The 22740-nt window shown below is 42.6% G+C and overlaps 1 protein-coding gene across 1 annotated transcript in view; it reads right to left on the bottom strand.

The window, feature by feature from the left end:
• The window catches only part of PDIA5 (protein disulfide isomerase family A member 5), a 1005467-nt gene that overhangs the window by 885509 nt on the left and 97218 nt on the right, over positions 1–22740 (bottom strand). The window contains exon 2 of the mRNA XM_086957073.1: positions 8948–9074. Within this exon, the coding sequence (XP_086813199.1) occupies positions 8948–9074 (127 nt within the window). The remainder of the gene's footprint in view (positions 1–8947; positions 9075–22740) is intronic.

Raw genomic sequence — 22740 nt, 5'->3', positions numbered from 1 at the left:
ATCTTTTTATTGAAACAAGATAATAATCAGATAAGTGCATCACACTTCATCACACTCTTAGATTCCACAATGACCGTTTATGTATCATGAAACCTCAAACACGAGCCCCACCCCTACCTCTGCCCCAGCATCTATAAAGTTGGAAAGGCAGTTCTTAGGATAGACTTGCAGCCACACTCACTGGTGCAATGGAAGCACACAGGCCTCCTTTTTAATCATTCCATCTGTCCTAGATTTTCTACCATTTTTTTAGGGCAGTGCCTGCACTCATTCACTTTTCAGACACCATGAACCAGTCCATGTCTCGTTTCCAATCTGTCAGGCATGGTGCTGTAGCCACCCCCCACAGACACGCAACATAGTGCTTGGCCACCACCAGTCCCAGGGTCATCCAAGCCTGTTCCATGTGGTTCATTCAAGTCAGTGACATCCCAGATGTTGAGTAAGCACCATTTAGCAGAGAGAAGCATTTCACTGCAGCACCGGCCATTCATGCAGTCCATTTGGGATTTCCAGAATTGTTGAACAGGGTAGCTCAAAATAATATGAAAGAAAGTTCCCCGCTGACAGGGGGGACAGCCTTTAATCATGAGACCCTTCATGAGGGATGGGTTTAGGTGACGTATTCTTGGAGTGTTGTCCCCTTACAATGCCAGATTTGAACCCGGAACAATGGTTCCTTTGGGGCTCATAGAACACAATACATAGTTTGTCAGATCAGACTTATCTACTAAAATTTGTGTTATGTTATTTCAGTTACTGATACATGTTTCTTTAGGCATATTTGTTTGTCCTGGTTAATATGTATATGTGCTGAGGTACGGAAGGCAAAAAATAAATTCCCCAAAACACAGACTGAATGCTGCTGCCCTAAACAGGCATTGATATTACTATCACTGCAACCAGGTCCAGTTATTCAAAAAAAAGCACTGAAGCCAGAGTCAAAAAGTCTATATCAGGTCGATCAGAGAGAACATAAGCACTAGTTTGTTAAAGGAAACGCCCAATAGTGCTTTATTCAATTCTTTACTTGATAATGGTTAAATCACATAAGATATTCAAAATGGTGGAACGTCTGAGTTTCAACGATCACCATACACGTTGACACAATGACATCACAATTTCAAAACAGCAGACAGTGTGGAGACCAAAAAAATGTAATACGTTACAAGAAGCAAATTAAGAATAAACAAGTATTGGGAAAGCTAATAGGTCTGGTACTGATAGTTATCATTTTCGGCATTGTTGGTGCTTTTTTTGTCATAGTTTTTGATGAACTTTTAGGTTTGAGAGGGGGTGATGCTTTGCATTCACTAGAATGAAAAAACATTGCTAAAAGCAAAAAGAAAATTGTCCCAAAAAACACAAGCCGTTGCTGTAGTCCCTAGCACTGAAGCAAACTACTTTCTGTGTGTCTGTGCACTTGTGAAGAGTAGTAAGCAGTCACTGCTCGAAGAGGGTCGACTGAAAGCTCCAATAAGTATCTTATATGTACAATTGTTTTAAATTTCATAAGGTCTTGGATACAGCCGGAATTAAAAACTAGAAGGAAGTTGGTGATGTTACTCATGTAGTAGTCAATGGTGAAGTCCCGAATGGAGTACGATGCGAAAGTGTTGGGGCGACATTTAAAATGAGTTAATAACTGAAGACAATCTAAAGGCAAGAGAGTAAGGTTTGCTCTAGAAATTCTATTCAGTAATTATTTAAATCTGTTTAATTTGGAAGAAAATAATAGCATATGACGCAAACTTAAATATCTTTAGGAGAAAATTTTACCTGAAAGAGAAAATCTGCACTTCCTGCAGAAACAGCGCAATTCCTCCTGAAAAACCTATGAAAGCCAGGACCCCAGTGCATAGCAGGCCTCGGAGCCCATGAGAGACACTAACTGTAAGAGTGCTCTTCCGCTATTAAATAAGGCACGCACACCTTCAAGTTTAGTTACTTTCATTTATTTCCCCGGAGCGCCGTGAAATGCTCCTGCTAGGCTCGGGTCCGGCCGCTATCTAAGATGGCCGCCCTTCCGGTTCCGGTCTCTCCGCCTACCCGGCAACTAGACCGTCACCACATATCTCCCCCCTTTAGTGTCCTCAACGGTTGAAATACATGTATAACAAAACAGTCTTACTTGATGCTCATCGTAAAGTCCTCAAACTTCTTAGGAGTCCTTACAACTCTGCCTGCTCTGGTTCTCACCACTTCCGTCTCTCTCTCTCTCCACTGTTCACTCCCCTGGCCGCCTTCTGCTCTTCATTTTCTACATCTCTTCTTTACTCTGACTCTCCACTATTCTTGTTCATCTCCTTCCTGCTTTCCTTCCGAACAGTCTCTTTACTTGTCCCTCTGTCTTCTTCCCAGGCCTTGTCCATAACATTCACTTCCCTTCGCTCTTCTTCTCCTTCCTGTTCCTGGTCCTTGCGCTTCTTCTCCTTGGTCCATAATTCCATTGGAATCCACTTCCCAGTTAAGGATCTTGTTACATTTAGCCATACGATCTTGTGACCATACCTTGCCGTCGCTTAGCAACGCTGACCGTGCATAAGGTTCAATGACCTTGAGTGGTGGTGTAAACTTACTTTCACCCTTCCTTTTCATCGTTGCCACTTTCACTCTCACCCAGTCTCCTTTTTCTAAGGTCACTTCTCGCACATTGCGCTTTTTGTTGTAATGTTCTGTGTAAACCTCCTGTGCCCTCTCTAGGTTTCCTTTTACAACATCAGGGGACCATTTGCTTTGCACTACCAAGTGCTTCCACGCTATATTGTCTTTGGTGAACAGTTCTCTGCTCTTCAACACTTTGAACGGACTGTACCCCGTAGCTCCTGGGGTGATACAGTATGCCCATAGCATCTTGGGTAGTTCTTTCTCCCAATCTTGACCAGCGCTGATTGCTGCTTGGATGGTTCCCATTATCACTCTGTTAAACCGCTCAACTTGTCAGTTTCCTGCCGGGTGGTAGATGGGGGTGTGTTTCACCTCTATGCCATTGCGGGCCATGAACGCCTCCCATTTGCTTGACACGAACTGCGGACCATTGTCGCAGGTTATCACCTTAGGGATTCCTTCCTTCACACATATAGCCGTAAGGAATGACAGTACTGCTCTGTGTCCACTGTTTCTGTAACTTCCACTTCTGGCCACTTCGAGTACCTATCTACCATCACAATGGCGTATTTCTGCACTCCTTCGAGGTTGAGGATGGGACCTACAATGTCAATGGATACCATTTCCCAAGGGCTGTTAGGTATGGGAAATGTTCCCAATTGCGGCCTTATTAATGTTTGCAACTTGTCTGCTCTGGAACATGACTCGCACGTCCTCACGTACTTCTCCACTTGGTTGTCAATCGCAGGCCACCAGTGTCTCGCTAACGCCTTGGTTTTGGTGATCCCTTGGTGCCCTTCATGCAGTATCGCTAATAGGTGTTCCACCAACTGCTGAGGCGGAATGACCTTGTTTCCTCTGAGCAGAAATGTGGGATTCTCCTGTATTGACAGTTCTTCTCTCACTTCCCAGTACTTCCTCATTTGACTATCTAGGTGTCTTTTGTCCAGCCATCCATGGGTCACATATCCTTTGACTGTTTCCAGGGTTTCGTCCTGTTGGTATGCTTCAGCCCATTCTTGTTCACTGATGACCTGTTCCATGTCCTGCATGGTTGCTACCATGTACCCTTCCCATCCGGGGTTTCCTGTTCGTCTGCTCCCTCCTTTGCCGCTGCTCTGCTCAGGAAATCAGCTACTCCACCTCGTGCACATAGTCTAGCAGTCTCAATGTTATCTTTGCTATCCGCGGTGTGGCATGTGCGTGTCCATTCGAGGTTAGTACCTTTATAAGTGGTTTGTGGTCAGTTTGCACTAGGAACTTCTCTCCCCATAGGAATTGTCTGAAGCGTTCCATCGCCCACACCACAGCCAACATCTCTTTTTCGATTACACTGAACTTCTCTTCATTAGCGGCTAGGGATGTGGATGCGAAGCAGACCGTTGATACTTCCCCTGTTTTGGATTTTTGCATCAGAACTGCTCCCAGACCTCGGTCACTCGCGTCTGTGGTTAGTATGGATGCAGCCGACTGATCAAAACCTTTTAGGGGATGGCATCACTTATCTCCATTTTCAAAGCTTCAAACTCCTCTTGTTCTTCCGTGTCCCATTTGAATCCATTTTTCTCCTTAAGCAGTTGACACAGATGATGAGGTTTCGTAGCAAAGTGTGGAATGAACTTGCTGTAGAATTCAGCCATGCAGAGGAACGATCTCACATCTTCCTTCCTAGATGGGGCTGGTGCATCTCTTATCGCCGCCAAGTTGGCCTTCTTAGGCTCGATACCTTTCTCACTGATTTCGTGCCCCAGGTATGTCACGGATGTTACTCTAAACTTGCATTTTCCCCACTCCGCTGTGAGTCCATTGTTCTTGAGGATTCCCATCACTGCATGCAGTCTGTCATTGTGCTCAGGTTTGGACTGTCCCATTACTAGTATATCATCCTGGAAGTACTGAACTCCCTGCACTTTTTGGAACATCTTGTGCATTAGTTTTTGAAACACTGCGGCCGCAGACGCTAGCCCAAACGGCATCCTCACGAACTTGTAACACCCAAATGGGGTTATGAATGATGTGAGGTGGCTGCATGCAGGGTGTAATGCTACTTGGTGGTATGCTGATGACAGGTCCACGGTGGAGAACCATTTTATGCCTTTCGTTCTCGCGAGAATTTCATTGATGCGTGGCAAGGGAAATTTGTCAACCAGTATGTTCTTGTTGAGCTCCCTGAGGTCCACGCATAATCTCACATTCCCATTGGGTTTTTGGGCCACCACCAACGGAGACAGCCATTCCGCACTTTCGATGGCCTTAATGATGCCTCCTTTCTCCAACCTTTCCAGTTCTGCCTGTACTGCTTCTCTGCATCGGAACGGTATGTTTCTGGCCTTGTGGCACACAGGTTTTGCTCCCTCCTTCAAACGTATCATGTGTGTGTACCTTGTTAATTTTCCTATCTGTCCGTTGAACACCTCGGGATATGCTCTCTTCCATGCTTCTCCCTCATATCCTTGTTTTGTGTCCGTAAGCATAACTTTCTCCACTCCTCCTGGATTGAGTTGAATTCCCAGGGCCCCTTGATCTTTCCATCCGAGCACCGAGGGCCCTTTTTCTGACACATACAGCTTGCAGTACGTTCGCCGTCCCTTGAATTCGAACAATAATGGACAAAACCCCAGCATGGGAATTCTTTGTCCTGTGTAGGTGACCGGTCTCAAATCCATGGGGTGTAACTCCTGTCTTAGTGCTTCTAGGAATTCTTCTTCCCAGACTTTTCTCTGCACGATTGTGATGGGGATCCTGAGTCCGCCACTATGTCAATCTTGACTCCTCCTATGTCCATGTTCAGTACGGGTTTGCTGGAACCTTTGCAATCCACATCCAGTACTTGGTCTGCTATGTAAAGGATTTCATCGAGGTCCTCTCCATCTCCTTGTTCTTCTTTGTCATCGGGGCCCCCTTGGTCTATGTACTTGACTGTGGCTCCTCTGGGTTTATGTCTACAGACTTTTTTGTAGTGGCCAAATATGCCACGGAAGGCACACTTCGCCCTGAACGCTGGGCATACTTTGTCATTGCCCACGTGTGATGTGCTGCCACACCTGTAACAGCTCGTCTTCCTTTCTCCGCTCGTCTTCTGCGAAACGCCCCCAGTTGGTTGGTTCAGTTTCCCATACTGGCCTCTGGGAGGTCCCGTTTGTTTGGATTTGTCTCCCCTGTTATTCACATTACCCTGCATACTGTCTGTTTGCTCACAGTGTCCTTTCTAGCTGCCTCCGCGCACCTTTTGGACAACTCAGCCTTTTTCACTAAGGCCCACACTTCCTTGAGAGGTGAGTCTCCATTTATCCACAGCTTTTCCTGTACTGTGCTGTTGGACGTGCATGATGATCTGATCTCTCACCAGTTCATCGTGTAGTTCTCCGAACTTACATGTTCGGGCTAATTTTTGTAGTGCTGCGACGTATTCGTTTATAGTCTCTCCACTTTCCTGTTTTCTCTGGAAGAAATTGCACGGATCTATGGCTACACACACAACTGGTCTATAGTGGATGTCCAGATCTTCTATTGCATGTTGAAACACGTCCGTGTCCGTCGCTAGCCTTGTTTTCTTAACTATGTTATCGTACACTCTAATGCCTTCCGGTCCCAGATTATGCAGGAGTATCTTCTTCCTCATTGGACTAGAATATTCCGCGTCGCCTTCTTCCCCCAGTGCCGATAGATAATTTAGGAAGTACCGCTTCCAGTCCTCCCACGGCATTGTGGGGTCTCCCCTTTTCGGTAGAAAGGGCACCATGCTGGTAAGTGACATGGATGGTGTTGCCATCCTTTCGTTGCCCCTTGGGTTGGCCTGTGCTTGACCGTTGCCACTGGGCGGGCTGCCCGGTGCTTGCCTCTCTTCCGTGCTCCCCCCTTGGTGCTGGCCTTCGTCGTCGCCTTCTGCTGCCCCTCTGGGCTCCAGCTTTGCACTCTCGCATTCGTACCTGGGCTGAGGGTGCTGACCTCTGTGAGGGGTCTGTAAATGGAGCCTTCACTCCGGTCCCCCTGGCTCGTGCAGCTCCTGTGGCCGCGTTGGTTCTCTGGGCTGCTTGCCTGGGGACGGCCCTGTTCCGCTTTCCCGTGCTCCCCACGTGGCTACGTTCGCACCCAGCCCGTGTACCTGCTACAGCCTGTGGTCGATCCCGCTGGGGTGGCTCACCGGCTCCGATTGTGCCCAGCCGATAGTGCCCTGCCAGAGTTGCTGCGCTTTGCCGATTCTGTACTGGCCTTCCTTGAAGACCTGTGACCTCCATCGCTATTCGTCCTCTGCCGCGCTCCGAGGAACTGTGGTGGGCGTGCTGATGTGCTGATTCTCAGTTTTTTTTTTGTTTTTTTTATACTGCGTGATGTTAACTTTCATTTTTCGCTATCCCACCCTCGTCGCCATTGTAAGAGTGCTCTTCCGCTATTAATAAGGCACGCACACCTTCAAGTTTAGTTACTTTCGTTTATTTCCCCGGAGTGCCGGGAAACGCTCCTGCTAGGCTCAGGTCCGGCCGCTATCTAAGATGGCAGCCCTTCCGGTTCTGGTCTCTCCGCCTACCTGGCAACTAGACCGTCACCACACTAACCCATCACTTGTACATGCAGATGCTTGTATGTTTATTTTTGAAAGGACAGGGCAGTAATCCTTTGTTGGTTCACTTTCTGTGTGGGGCCCCTTGTGTGACTGGCTGGCTCTCGACTTTGAAGCTCAAAGTTAATGGCGGAAGTTGCTGGAAAGGTATATGACCATTCTGTGACCAGAGGCATAATCAGCACCACTACAGGAATCCTTGTGCTCACAGGTGGGTCACAGAACAAAGAAAGAGCACAGAGAAACAATTATTCAGAGGCATCGTGGTAAGCACATGCAGAAGCCATGCAGCAGAGAGTGGGATTGTTTAAAAAAAAAAAAAAAAAAGACAGTTTAACAAGCATTGACAAAGCCAATAGGTCGGCCTTTGGCCTTTTGGATTTGTCAATGCTTATTTGGTTTGGGACTCGTTTTTATATGAAGGCACGAATTGTATGAAAACAAGCCTTGTCTCAAAGTCAAAATGTATACTTTTTATGAGCAAGCACGCATTGTACTAGTAGTCCCTGGCATTGAAGGGGAATACTATTGTGCGATGTGCTCAATTGTACAAGAGCAGAATGGCTTCACTCTCAGGTAAGCCAATGACTGAAGTGGCCTGACCCACTGCCCTATGCTATAAGCAGTTGGGATGAGGACGGGCTTGTTTCCAGTGGCACTGTGAAGATTGAATCCACTTCTGGGAATTCCAGTCACACTTAGGACATCAAAAATGAGGTGATGGATGGAATGATCGAATTAATCTCAGCTGCTGGCAATCAGTTGGGCTGCATACCAATCCATTGTTTTTTGCCCACCATATTTTGGACCCAGTTATATGCAAATCAGTCTTGATCCTGCTCCAATGGGAACAGTCCAGCCTGTACTGCAAGGGTCTCCTTGAACAGGAAGGCAACCCAGGACTGGTTTCACACTTCTTAGGGCTCATCTGCCAGGTATTGCTTGGTTCCTAGTAGTGGGAACCAAGCATTCCATGCATTACTTTATTTTTGATGCCATAAGTAATAAAGGTATTCCTATACGTGGGTCCCATGCTCACTGAACCACAAGAAGTTTAATTTCCTATCCATTTTCTCACAAGTGGCTGGCGAAAGACCAACTTAAAAAAACAAGAAAGCTACGCAGGTCCCCAACAGCCTAGAAATCATTTTACAGTCTTTCCACAATTTCACTTAAAACGGCTAAATCCTTATGTAATGGAGTGCTGGTATTATTTTTCACTGTTACAAGCCTGTAGAGGTTGGTTAATGCTGGCATTACTTATGAAGTGAGCTCAGGTAAGCTCTTATATTGAGTTTGGAGTTGCCAAACTCTGGCAAAATCCTTAATCCCAATATGTGCAGTTAATAGAAACATACTGTGATTATTTGTCAAACCAAAGCTCTCAATGATAAAGAAAAGTCAATAGCCTTCCACTGTTCATAATAAGTTGCCCTAGCCCCATAGGACAGCTCAGTGTGCTCAGCACTCATCTGGAGAACAGCAATTCACGCTTTAAAATCCCAGTTATAATGCATTTTTTGCGCGCTGAGACAATTTGGTGTCCGTGGTACCAACAACCATCATTCATTAGACAGTACTCACCTTTTCTGGTTCTGTAGACTCAGTGTCGACATGTCTACAATTTAATCTCCTTGTTTGCTAAACCTCCTTTACTACTGAGGTAATCATTAAGTTTCAATTCTCTAAATGATCCGCATTTACTTCATTAATTGGAAAGCACACTAGCATGTGATTAAGTGCAATCTCAGCCACGTGTTGGAAAAAGTAAGAACTTACCAGACTTTGAGTACAGTACCAGGACATTATTGCGTGTTCGAAGGAGCTTCTTGAAATCTTTATGGTCACCAATTTTTTCTATGAGAGGAGAAACCTTCACTGACAATAGGCAAGAAGGAAAAATTGCCTGCGAAGAGAAGACATTGTGGGAATTAATGATTGATTACAGGAATATGTAATACCTCAATAACAACAGACCCTGGCAGTTGTCCAATTAAAAATACTACAACATGATTTTGAAGCCAAAAGGATGGAATCTGTGGGAAGTAGTGGATAACAGGAGTGAGTGGTGGATAACAGGAGTGAGTGTCTCTCATACAGGCAGCTTTTAAAACCAGTGCAGCAAAGGGATAGGTTATTATTCTTACCATCTACAAGTGGATTTAACAACATACACACAGAAGAGAGCATTGCAATGATCATATTAAGTATATGCTCAATAATTATCTAAGCACTGGTGCAAGTTATTTCGTCAGTGTCTACTAAAACCTGGCAAAGTCACTTAATTTGTGGTATTGCCCTTGCCTACTCAGTTCTGTTGCTATAACTTCTTCACTCTTAGATCCAAACCCTTTTAATCAAAAGACTTTCACATCAGGCCTGGGCGTAGTTTACAGAGCTGCGAAGTGACAAAAAACACAAAAACTCACCAAGTTCCGCAAGTGGCAGAGTGCAGTGCAAACTGCCATTCCAGCTGGTCTTTCTGCTGCTCGGGTAGAAATTCTACCCGAGCGGCAGCTCGCGAACTTATCATTCGCGAGCGGGCAAAACACTCCGCTGCCCTATGTGGAGTGGAGTGAAGGAGCGGAGTTCACAGCCCAGGCCTATTTCACATGCTTATGGGCCGCACTTATTACGTCAGAAACCAGACCTTGTTTTGCTCAGTAAGAAGAGTGCAATTCGTCTAGCTTGAAGAAAAGGAGATAGTGCTTAAAAAATAAATCTGCTTCTCAAATAAAGACTTGAAAAAAACCTTCTCCACACAAAGCTCGAGCAGATAACTGCCAAGTGGAGGGTAATAGAAACTGCCTTAAATCAAGTTAGGTCGAAAACAAGGATTCCAAAGAAGACACAAGCAAAAAGGAAATGAGTCATGGCGGAAAGACAAAATGGACGCCAGAACTTTCCAGATGCAATGTTTGACGCAACCACATACGGTCAAGCAGTTACCTCAATTGAGGCAAATTGACACTGAATGAAGTGGATTGTCATCAACATCACCGTCAAGCAGTTAGTCTGCCTCAAAATTCTGTGAAAGTGAGGAAGACGGTTGCGCAGTGTCAAAGTTTACCGCAGAGAAATGTGCACATGTTTGACTGGCTGCATGGGCACAAAAATGTCAGTCAAAGAAAAGTCTACATGCCAAGCACCAGTCGTACAAACATGGTCAGAAAATTACATTAAAAATAAATGACTGGTCGATACCGTTCATCAGACAGTGGCGGATCGATAAACATAATGCCTGAAGAGAAAGTAGTAGTCCTTAGGGAGTTTGCTCCCAAGATCGGTAGCCCACAGCTGAGCTCTGTCAGTGTTAGATGGCCTATGGGGAATGCAGCCATCCCCTCCTTCTTTACATCCCTCCTGCTGCACTGCAGAGCTAGAAGCCGCTGAGGTACTTAATGCTGCACCCCCCTTCAATTAGAGGAATCCTCAGTAGCGTGTCGGCCGCCATTTTGGCATCAGGCACAGCCAGGCAAGGATCTGTTTTGCTGCAGTTACTAGCCTGAGGTGGGCTAATCATTCCTGCAAATGTTCCCACTGCCCCTTGCTCCCATCATGCCTAAGCAGTCCCCGCCTCAAAGGATTGCACCGGCGGAGCCCTCCACAGGGTCACCTTTGCAAAGCAAAAGACCTGAACGAGCTCCTCAGGAGGGTTCTAATTGTTTTGGAGCGATCCTTCCGTCAGTAGAGCAAAGCGGTAAATACTGCAGTGCATGAGAGGTGCGGGGTTGGTGCCTGTTAACAGACAGTAGAGAGGTGAGCAGGCTACCATCCCACATCTCCGTTCCAATGAGCCACCATCTTGGAGTCAGGCAGACGGAATCACCTATTCTTCAGGAGCGATCCTACCTTCATTACAGCAAGGCGGTAAATCTGGGAGTTCCTCCCGGCTTGCAGCTTCCGATCTGGAGAGGCTCTGTGTCTCGTACCCGAATGCCAAGTGGCTTCCTGCTGATGCGCCGCTCCAGGCTGTGTAGGCAGATCAGGCCCTCGCGGCCAAAATGGCGGATGCTGTTCACCGTCATCGGATTGAGGTCCGGATGTGGCCGCTCCCAGCAGTATGTGCCGCCGCAGCCTCATAAGCACCCAGGCGCAGTCTACGGGGGTGCAGCAGGCCGCGGAAGAGGTCTCCACACTGTTCCGAGCCCTGAGGACTCGGCAGCCCTCGGCAGCAAGATGGCGGCCGCTGCTCGTCGCCCTCACCTCTGGGGCCTCAGTCGCACTGCAGTTTAGCCTGCAGTAGGGCTCCAACACAGCCACTAGACCTCAGACGGCCCTAGAAGTCCTCGGGGGTAAGTGTAAATGGCCCGCAGTGCCAGGAAACTATGCGGTGGGCCACAGGAGAATGGAGCACAGGGATCACACGTCCTACTCCATTGCTGCTCAGGCTGCAACCATTAGGTGAGACCGTCTATTTACGAACCTCAGGGACGAATGGAAGGCTTTTTGATGCTTCCTCTGGCAGTCTGAAGTCTGCTAGTCCACCATTTTGTACAATTCCATACCGACACCTGGGTCTATTATTGCAACGTTTTCCTAAACAAAATATACAGTCAGAGATTTGTTCAGTTTCCTGGCACACAATAACAACCGTCTTTGAGGGCTTCTTGTTTATTAAGAGAAGTAGTGAGGTACAATGAAATGCTGTCTATGACTTTCCTAACCAGAACCTCAGTTTAGTAATCCGCTGACATGTGATGACTCCTGGTTTATTTAAGGTGACACTGAGCTTACTACTATTACAATTACAGTGCGTTCCTAGGCACTTGAATGGAGTACAGTCTACTGACTACTGGCCTTTTACTCTGTTGGTTCCTCCTGACTTATCCAAGTACCACTGCTGGTAGTCTATAACTACAGCCCAATAAGTTTCTCTTGATATTTATGCCTTGTGAGATCCTCCATTGGTTGGATTATTATGAAACCCCAGTAGTATCTATGTGCTGCTTTTAACTGTCTTGGTGGGTATATCAGTTCCAAGGCTCCTTGTAACATTGCTGCAACATTTTTTACCGGCTTGACAAAGAAGCTAAGCGCGTCCTATATTAAGCCTGAACTATTACCCCTGCTTCAACTATTTTTCCTTTGCCCAATACACTAAATATACCTACGCTTGCTGAATAATGCATTGCAGATATCAGCTGAGTGAAGAACTTATATACTGGAAGATTGACACAGAACATCCGGGGATGCATTCTGGTAAGTCATGTGGGAAACCTGCTAAACAACTCCTTTTTTCAGACGCTTTAAATCCAGGCCGCTCCATCCCAGATATAGGTGGTGTCTCTCCCTCAACTCAGAAAACACCTAACCCTATGATGACAACCTCACGTGATCCCAACATGGAGCGGATTCTCCAAGATGTCTCTGCTATGGGCCGAAGTTTGGAGGGTATGGAGACCTCTATATCTGCTCTTACAACCAAGACCGAATCCATATGCACAGATATTGCTGGATTCCAAACTCTGATGGACAACCTCACTGCTCGAGTGACTACAGTGGAAAACCATCTCAACTCTATACCGGACCGAGACCAAGAACTTCTTTTCCTAAGAAGTAAGGTGGTAGATTTGGAAGACAGAAGTCGTCGAGACAATGTCCATCTTTTTGGCTTGTGAGAGAAGATATAAAGACCAGATTGCAAATCCTTTCTCAGCGAAACCCTTCGAAAACTAAACAGCCTTACCTTTGAACCACCATTGGAAATGCAAAGAGCTCATCGCATTGGTCCACTTAACACAGGGAAAAATATGCGACCACGACCGCTCAGCGTCTGCCTCCTAAGACACGAACAGGCTCGCCAATCGATCACAGCAGCTCGTACTCATGGTCCATACATATTTGAAGATCATGAGATCAGAGTAGCAGCGGAACTTTAGAAAGAAACTAATTATCATGAAAAACTTTCCCACCTTTTACACCACATCTGCGACAGCTTGATATCAAATATGGCCTCTTTGCACCTGCATGTTTACGGATTACCAAAGATGGGATTTCCAAAGAGTTCTTTAACACAGAAGAACTTCGTAATTTCTTAGACAATCTTTATCCTCAGAACATGGAATGCATGACGTCCTCACAAGATCCTGGATCCCCACTCTTTGTTCAATCCTACGATATCCGCAAGTGGGCTTCGATTTAATCCAGGCCGGTCTCAGAGTCAGGGTAGAGGCCTAAATCAACCTGTTCGCCATTTAGGAGACTGTGCACAGGCCCTTCATGCAGTCGCTACTACTCACACAGGAAAGACACAGGGACAAATCACTTTCTCCTCTTAAACCCTCTTCCTCAGAGGAGAATGTTTCCTGAACTGAATTGTTGAACTGACATCCCTTTGTTTAATTTTTTTTATTTTTTTATTCTTGACTATATGGATATTTGTTTTTCTTGACACCCATCAAAGATCGAAATGTTGATGAAGAAACAGATTTAATATATGTACTTGAGGCAATGGCAGACTTCAAACAGAGAAGAGACAATGCCTTATAACACCCTCTTGTCACATCTTTTTCCTCCTCCATTCAAAGAGGACATACCTTTAACCTTTCCTAAATACATTATCTTTCTATATTGATGAACTGTTGAGCATTTGCTGCCTCATTTGCCTTTTGAAGACGGCAACTAGATGAATATTGTTAACCCTAATATGACAAAGATTTAAGACATTTGCCTCTATATATGATTTCCCGTTTATTTGTTATGTACTTTTTATAATATTGTTAGGAATTATAAATATTACTATGCACCTTTTTTAACCCTCTCACACATCTCCCTCTCCTCTTCCCTTATCTAACCAATATATAGGATGTTAATTAAATATTTTTATATTTAATTGTCTTAATATTTAACTACAATATCTATTTATACTTGGCTAGTATTTATTTATGTAATGCCCAATTGTTATAATATTTAAACATTAATTTCTATTATTACTTTTCTAGGAAAAGTTTGTTTGACTGTTATATACACATGTTATGTTAGTACTTCTTTACCCTCATGGTTTCTTCCATAGGCTGTTTTTCTTTAGGTATTGTTAAAACCTTAAATTATAGGTACTAGGATAACTGAATATCTATCTATCTATCTATCTATATCTATATCTATATCTATATCTATATATATATATATATATATATATGACCACCTTTTTGTCATGAATTTGTCATGAATCTATTATGAATTATAAGCACTACTTCGCTCCTCTATCAATACCCTTCACACATTTATCCTCCCTCTTCCTCTCCTAACTAATCTTTATTATATCTATATATGATAATATTTAATACTTAACTGTTTTAATATTTAAATATGATAATATTTAACTATACAGTGGTATTATTTAGATAGGATTATATTGAACGGTGATATTAATTATCAATATAGATAATTATTTATTATTACAATTACTGTTATGTTACACAAAGTTTGATTGTATCACGCATTCGACTATTTCATACTACGTTGATCATTCTCTTTGTCTTCTTTCCTCTCCTTCCCCTTTAATTTCCTTATCTCCTCTAACACTATACTTTCAAGGTGATTAGTCTCTTCCCTATATTCCTTCAACTTTAACTTCGAACTCTATACTACTGTTCAAATACTGCTAACATTATTGCTTAAATACATCTTCCACCACTGACTGTCGCTGGATGGGGCTCCGGTGGTGCGAATAGCCCGAAAACCTAGAACCGCAGTAAGCAGTCCCATCCCACTGGTACTCTTTCCCTTGTATTCTCATTAGTTTTCTTGAACTTTGCTTTTTCTTCTTACTTACCTCTCTATATTCATATGTGCGACTCTTTTACAATCCTTTAACTTCTTGAATTTTCTAGAAAGTTACTCATCCTTTGCCTTTCTCCTTACCCGGAACTTATTCTTCTTCTTCACCGTCCCCCTTGCTTTCTTCAACTCCTTTCCTCTGCATAGCCTCCTACCTTATCCCCCATCTTTCTTCTTTCTCATGATATCCTCTCATTCCTTGTTGACACCAATTTCTTTACTTTATTTCCTTCTTTACTTTCACCCCTTCTTAACTGAACACCTCTTATTCCTTACATCAGCTTTTCTTTTATTCTACCATCTTTATACTTCCAACGCACATTTGAAAGCGAACACATCTTCTTCCTCCCATCCATTACGCATAATCTCGTGGAATGTTAATGCCTCACACACTTTATAAAATGTTTTTAAAAAAGTACTCTTATCTTAAAAAGAAAAGAACTGATATTGCTCTTCTGCAGGAGACCCATCTAGATGCTCTGGAATCATCTGAGTTACAGTGAGATTGGGTGGGAAAAGTATTCATTGTGGATTGACCACGGAAATGTTGTGTGGCCATCCTCTTACACAAATCTTTACCCCGTCACAACTGTCAAAACCTGGATTGATCCAGAAGGCAGATATGTCTTTGCTAAGTAAAAAATAGGAGAAAGGTTCCTCTGTGTTAGCTCAGTATATGCCTCAACAGGGGCTAAACACTCCTACCTTCTTAACCTGAACCGCCTACTAGTGGAGATTGGAGCATCCAGCTACGTCATTGGTGGTGACTGTAATTTGGCCCGCAACACAATTTTAGATAGAACAGGTCCCTTAGACAGATGTAATGTGGTTGACAGAGCTTTATTAGGCGATATAACAAAGGACCAAGGCCTAGCAGATCATTGGCGCCTATGCCATCCATCAGATCAAGAATAAACCTTTCTTTCTTCTGACCATGTCACACAATCTAGGATAGATTATTTTCTTATTTCCCATTCAGTATTTGCAATCACTAATGAATCCCATATTTTAGAAGCTGCGATCTCTGATCACTCCAGGGTTTTTCTCGCTCTGGAAGTACGTTTAGCCTCTCCAGGTCAAAAGCCATGGCATATGAACATTCAAAGATATAGTTGAGTACTGGAGGATGTATTTACCTCAGACGCTTTACAACGCAAGTAACAAACCGTTGATACCTGTATCATGATCTGTCCTATGCTCAACTGTGAGGCGTACATCGGAAGTATATAAATGTGTCTTGAAAAAGATGGTATAAATTTAGAAACACCATTTAAACGAGTCAACGCTTCCATTAAACAATTTGTCTGTTTGACTGGAACCATAGATACCCAACGAAAGGGTTTGTATCGGGTCCGAGTCAACATTTCTCTTGCTACGAATGTGTTTAACTAAATGACAAAAGTACACTGTCTTTTTTCTCTCGAAAATATTGTGTATACTGATGTTTGCTTATGGAGTCTTTTCTTCCTCAATTAGTACAAAAGAGAGTGGTTGTCTATATATTGTATAGGATCTATGTTTTCAACATTGTGCGTCACTGGAATAGACATATGGTGCACTGTTTTTTTTATGAAACGATGTTCGCAAGAACAATTGTATACCTTTTTTTAATATTACCTTTGTAATAATTTCTACTCCTGGCAGTCTGCTGCTTGGGCTACTTTGAAAGTTTTCTCAAATGTATAATTGGTTGAAATGGGTTATGAGCTAATTGTGTATGCAAAGGCAAGTGTGTAGTTACCAAAAGATACATTTATTTTTTAACCTATTTCAAATAGGGGATTAAATGTGGTTATCCTTAAGCCTGGTAGAGATCTGCTCACTTGTGCTAGCTATCGCCCCATTTCCTTAATAAATGGCAATGTTAAAATTTTGGCAAGTATTGTTGTGTCACGCCTCCGCAAAGCTATTCCTTCTCTCATACACCACTCACAGGTTGGCTTTGTCTCAGGTCGTCCCTCTAGAAATCATCTTCGAACATTAGCCAATACTTTATTGAATGCAAAAGGATTGACAGAAGATGCAGTCGCTCTTTCCCTGGATGTATAAAAAGCGTTTAACCAAATTTACAGGGTCTCTCTTTTTTCCACTATAAAAAGTTTTGGTCTAGGAGATCAGTTTATTTCCAAGGTCCACCTACTACATCACAACACCATAGCCCAGGTCAAGTATGGATGTTTTCTTTCTGATCCTTTTCCAAAGTGAAGATGTACCCGCAAAGGCTGTCCACTATTCCCCTTTTTATTCTTATTACCGATGAAACCCCTTGCCTCACTCATTCGCCACTCTTCGCAGATTAGAGGCATACCTATAACGGGAGGTGTATCAAAGTTATATTTATACGCTGATGATATCCTTCTTACTCTTACAGATCTCTCTTATTCTTTGCCAACTTTACTTGAGATTATTAATGAGTTCTCAGCCCTTTCTGGTTATAAGGTAAATTGGGACAAAAGTGAACCTCTCCCACAATCTTCTGGTACCACAAAAGCTTCAATTGATGATTATCACTTTTTCTGGAAACGTTCCCAATTAAAATATCTAGGAATTTTGATTAACCGTGGTCTAGAAGGGATGGTTTCAGATAATCTCTCACCCCTTATAACACAAATGGAAACTGATGATTTTGCCAAATGGTCGCTTTTGTTTTTTACCATGTGGGGAAGAGTACAGGCTACTCTACATCGCTTTACATATGCCCTAGGAATGCTTCCTAAAGTAGTCCCTTTGACCACACTACGTCACGTAGCTGCCCTTTGTCTGGGGAGCTATGTGCCCTCATCTAGCTACTGTTAAATTAATGGCTCGTTGCTCCCATGACGGTTTAGGTTTGCCATCATTGGAACATTACTCTTTAGCCTTACATCTCTCGCTATTAGCTTACCTACTCCCAGATGTGACTGATCCTCCACATTGGGTCAAAACAGAACACTTACTACTTGATTGTGATGAAGGTCTTAACTTTTTATATGGTACTCCTTCACACCCTGTGCTTCATGCTACATATCAAGCATGGCAACGAGTACATCGCCGTCTAGGTGTTGCCCATCGTTTGCACTCAAAAGCCCCAATAGGGGGAATGAAATTATTTGAATCAATGGTTGTGCGCTTTACTGGGCTAGATGAGGCTCAAGAGGTATCCAGATAATAGACCAGGTTATAATAAATGGTGAATTGAAATCTTTTATCTTCTTGAAGAATTTGACCTTCTTCTGCATCAGACCTCACAGCATTTGCAACTACAGCATTGCCGGACGAGATGTCTTGGTCCTCTCCCCTGGACGTTAGAATTGTCATAAGGGAGTAATGTCTGGATTATAGTGTACTCTAATTAATCCCCTATACTCACAACCACTTCTTAAAGCTCTTCGTGAGTGGTGGCAGGATCACCTACAGATTACTATAGATGAAGATGCCTTGCCGGACATACTGGGAGTCTTAGACAAGGGTAATCTTGAAGCGGGCCTAGAATTCTGTCTTTTTAAAACGTTACATGACTGGTATTGGACACCTTCAAAACTGCAATGAGCAGGATTATTACCACACTCTGAGTGTTGGAGATGTTCTGGAGTAGTGATCTCCTCCATATACTTTGCGAATCTCCCTCTATACAATATTTCTGGACACAAGTAAGAGATGTACTAAAGGAAACTATTCCCCTTCGACTGCCTCTTACCGCTTCCATTATTTTACAGCATGATCTTGGGAGTACACCTGACATCACACATCCTCAATGCCGACTTTTACATACTGCACTCTCTACAGCCAAAATGTTTATCTTAAGACTGTGGTAATCACCTAACTCTCCCTCGAAGGAAGATTGTTTGGTAGCGATGATTCAAACGGCATCACATGAGCGTGTAATATATAAACTACAAGATCAGAATAAATATTTCAACAAATACGGGCTTCTTTTCTCCAAGACCCTTGAATGTTTCTCTTTTATTGCCTTATATGTTCTCTCTCCCTTCATTTCATCTTTTCTCCTTAGCCTTCCCTCATCTCTCTTTCTCTTTCTCTCCCTTCTCACCTTTTTCCTTCTTTACTTCTCTTACCTTCTCTTTCAGGTAAGGAGATGGCTTTTCTCTCCTCATTCCTCTATTTATTCATTCTTCTATTTATTAATCCATCTATTTGCTCATTTATTTTCCCAATTATCTATTTATTATCCTTCATGATCTTAAATCATTCCCAATATACAAAATATTTTATATATGTAATTATTTTGTAGATCTTAATATATTCTCCCTTCACATAATTTATTCGGTCTAATTTATCCTGTGATTATATTCAACCTGAGTTAGGATTTTCTACCATACTATGTACAATATACTTCTTTTCCACTATTGGCTCATGCCTTTTTATTCCATCCCTCTTTTCCCCCTCCTTCCTTCTCTTATTAGCATATGTTATGTCAGTAGCTCATTGTGGGTCTATTTTAAAGTGCTACATTGTTATGAATTTATCTGCCTTTAATTTCTTAAGAAAGAATTAAGACACAAAAAAAAAAAAAATCACAAAATCAACTATTTAAAGTCACTAACAAAGTACCTTGCTATTGTGCATCAGATTACTGGATTACTGCAAAATGATCTGCAATGTTCTAACGAGAAAAAAAGAGATAGTTTTTTGAAAATTCAAATGTCCTGACTGTTAAATAGAATTACACAAACCCCAATTTGCAAGGCTTCTACTGGCTCCCTTGCATCACACACATGGCCAAATGGAATTCAAGCTAAGTAATAATTAACATAAAGTGAGCCTGCTCGATCTGTGTACCAAACTACTGGCATTTTTTATGTCATCTAACAATAACCTACTATTCTAGCTTATCTGACAGCCAGACTACAAAAAGGAATGGACCTATCAATGGTCTGGGTCTCTAGATTCAACTGTACTGTTGGTCAACAGCGAGCAGTATGCAGTACAAGGTCTTTCATGCTGCGAGGACATCTCTCCTACCACTGATCCTCCCTCCTTCATTTGCACATTTCATTTGTATTACACACTTCTAATGGGCACAATTTGTTTGACCACTTCCATGGTGTGGAGCGGCTAGTTAAAAGCTCTTCCGACAATTGTTCATCTTGTGCTCCTGAAGAGATTAAAGACTTTCCCACCTCTCAAAATCTTCAAGCAGTCCTGCTTTACAAATGCTTTACAAACAATGCCACAAATCACATTCAGCCACAATGCTTACAATTCTCCAAGCAAACTCCAAGAGAAAGACATTTGGGAACACTTTGCTTGGAGTACCAGATGAAAGGATGTGGCGTGGGATTAACATATTTCTGCAAGCCAAACCTAATCAACTGCTATTAAAAACTCCTGAAAACAGACTTGTTCAAGCAAGCCTCCATCTGAGGCTGGTCATCGTAGGACACAACATCCAGTGATCAATGGAACCACAATCTCCTTGAAGCTCCAACCAATCAAAGAAGGCAAGCCAACCTTTTTCCTATCTTGAATCAACCTTCAATTATTTCTAATAGTCGCTCCTCTGTCATTGCTCCTTGCCACTTCTCATCGGCAGTGCATCATTCCTGCCACCCCTTGCTCCTCTAACTCACCCTATTCTGTTTTTCATTTATTAAATTAACTTTTTGAGTGGATTCTGTATCATCAGATGCCACAAGCCGATTTAGATAACTTTGCAAGTTCTATTTCAATCTTGGTAAAACAAACTTTAAAATTGAATCACCCGGGGACTGCCACTGCTTATTGACGCAAACATGCACATGTATGAAGGCGTATGAGAGCATGTAAATCATCACATTTTGAGGCCTGGTCTTAGGGAAGACCTTTCGAATATGTATATATGTATATATGTATATATATATATTCATATATTCATATTCGAAAGGTCTTCCCTATATATATATCCACCTTCATTCATTGGTCTGTTGTCGTGTCATTCACATTTTCTTTTCAACCACTACAGCAAAAAGCACGGTCAATGGGTAAGCCCACTTCAGCGACTAGCTAACTTCACTGTTAGTTATAGCAATCTGCTCTTTTACAAAAGCGCATTCATAGACAAAGTAGTTTATTTCATTACCAGATTCTGTTATGTAAATATTTGTTTTTTGAGACCAAAAAATAAATTTTAGCTATTTCTAATATTAGCAAGGACTTGACACCTTCCCCAACAATAGTTTTACAAAAACCCTTGTAACAAATGCCATATCTCTAGGCTTTTTTTCGTAACTACTCGCATCACGAACCGTTATACTAGGAGCAGGGAGGGCGTATTGAATTTTATCGATGGTCATATAAAAGGACCTTCTCAGGAGGACAACCCCTGATTACTGCGCATCCCACATAAATGCAACAACCTGATCGTGGATGAGGAGATCTGCCGCCTTGCCTACATTTTAAATCGAGTCCACTTTTATATAAATCAAAGATAACGGTGGCTCCAGTATACACCAATATACCTTGGAAATCCGACTATCCAAGGTTGTTATCTTGATGAGAAGATTGGTACTTTCAAGTTAAGGTATTGACCGGATGACCGAAGAATTATAAGTGAACATGTCAATACTTTTGTTTCACACCCTGAATGTGACATTGAGAAAAACTGTCCTGAAAACTGTGTTTTAAAGCAAAATACCGAAACGCTGCGTCGATAACTGTTTTTTCTGAACCACTGCTTTCCTGGTTCACAAAATAACTTTTTAACAATGTGTTTTTATTGTATCGATTTGTTGTATATAACAATGTATTGTATTGAATAAATGATGTATTTTTTAAAACTTATCTTGTTTTTCAAAAAAGTTTTTTACAAACATTTTTCTTTGTTACTCTTGGATATTATGCTTTTGACATTGTGGTACTAGTGCTTTTTTCTGAGCACTGAGACGTGACACTATCCTACTATAAATGTTTTCTGTATTCACTCTGTGATAGGGACATTGTTGTTTCACTTCATATATCTTGGTTTTGCCACTGCCTGTTTTTTTTGTTCTTTTGCGGATGCTGTTCAGCATTAGCAATAACCTTTTGTGATAAAAGCCTACCAGACAGCACACCCGCTTTGTTGCAAAGGCATATTGGGGACATGCAGGAAGCTTACCACTGGCTTTGCTTGCTTTTTATTTTGCTGGCTTTCATTGTTTTAGGTTATCCAGCACACGTATTTGTCCTTCTTGCAGAATACAGCCTGTTTACCAATTCTCTGACTGGCTCTTAGAATTCTTTCCCAAGTGCTCGCTTTCTTTTTGGTGAGGGATTGACTGCATGTGTTTTGAGCTGTCGCCCCTATATACTAGCTCACGAAGCAGCTGCTGCAGTAAACGTGCTCTGTTTCTTTGAAAAGGTTTCCTGCCTCCTATTTTTCTGCATGAATGATTGTACTGATTTATCCCACTAGAAGTTCATCCATCACTCATGCCTGTAAGGAACAATCTTCTGTCTATGAGCGTGTTTATTTTGGTCGGTGCTCTTTACCAATAGCATAACTTAAACGATCCTCTTCCTCAATTTCACACCGATGCCATAGGCACTGAAAGTAGGGTGGGTGTGTGGTGCTGCAAGCACCACCAATATAACCATGCTGCAGTTCTGAAGTCGAATAACCAAAAATAAAGCCTTTAAATGTTATCATCTTTTAAAAAATGTTAATGTTTAAAGCTAGATGTCAAATGTCAGAGTTTGTCTTCTGACAAATTGCTGTTTATCCACTTTAAAAGGGAGGTTGAGATTTACTTTTCTTTCTCAAACAGCATAGTGAGAGGATTTTGTAAAGTGAACTGTGACCTCCTGTTGGGTACAGTAACTGTGAAAGGAAA

The sequence above is a fragment of the Lissotriton vulgaris genome, chromosome 2_1 (genome assembly GCF_964263255.1).
Source record: "Lissotriton vulgaris chromosome 2_1, aLisVul1.2, whole genome shotgun sequence".
NCBI classification, from domain to species: Eukaryota; Metazoa; Chordata; class Amphibia; order Caudata; family Salamandridae; genus Lissotriton; species Lissotriton vulgaris.
This window is presented reverse-complemented; position numbering and strand designations above follow the sequence as displayed.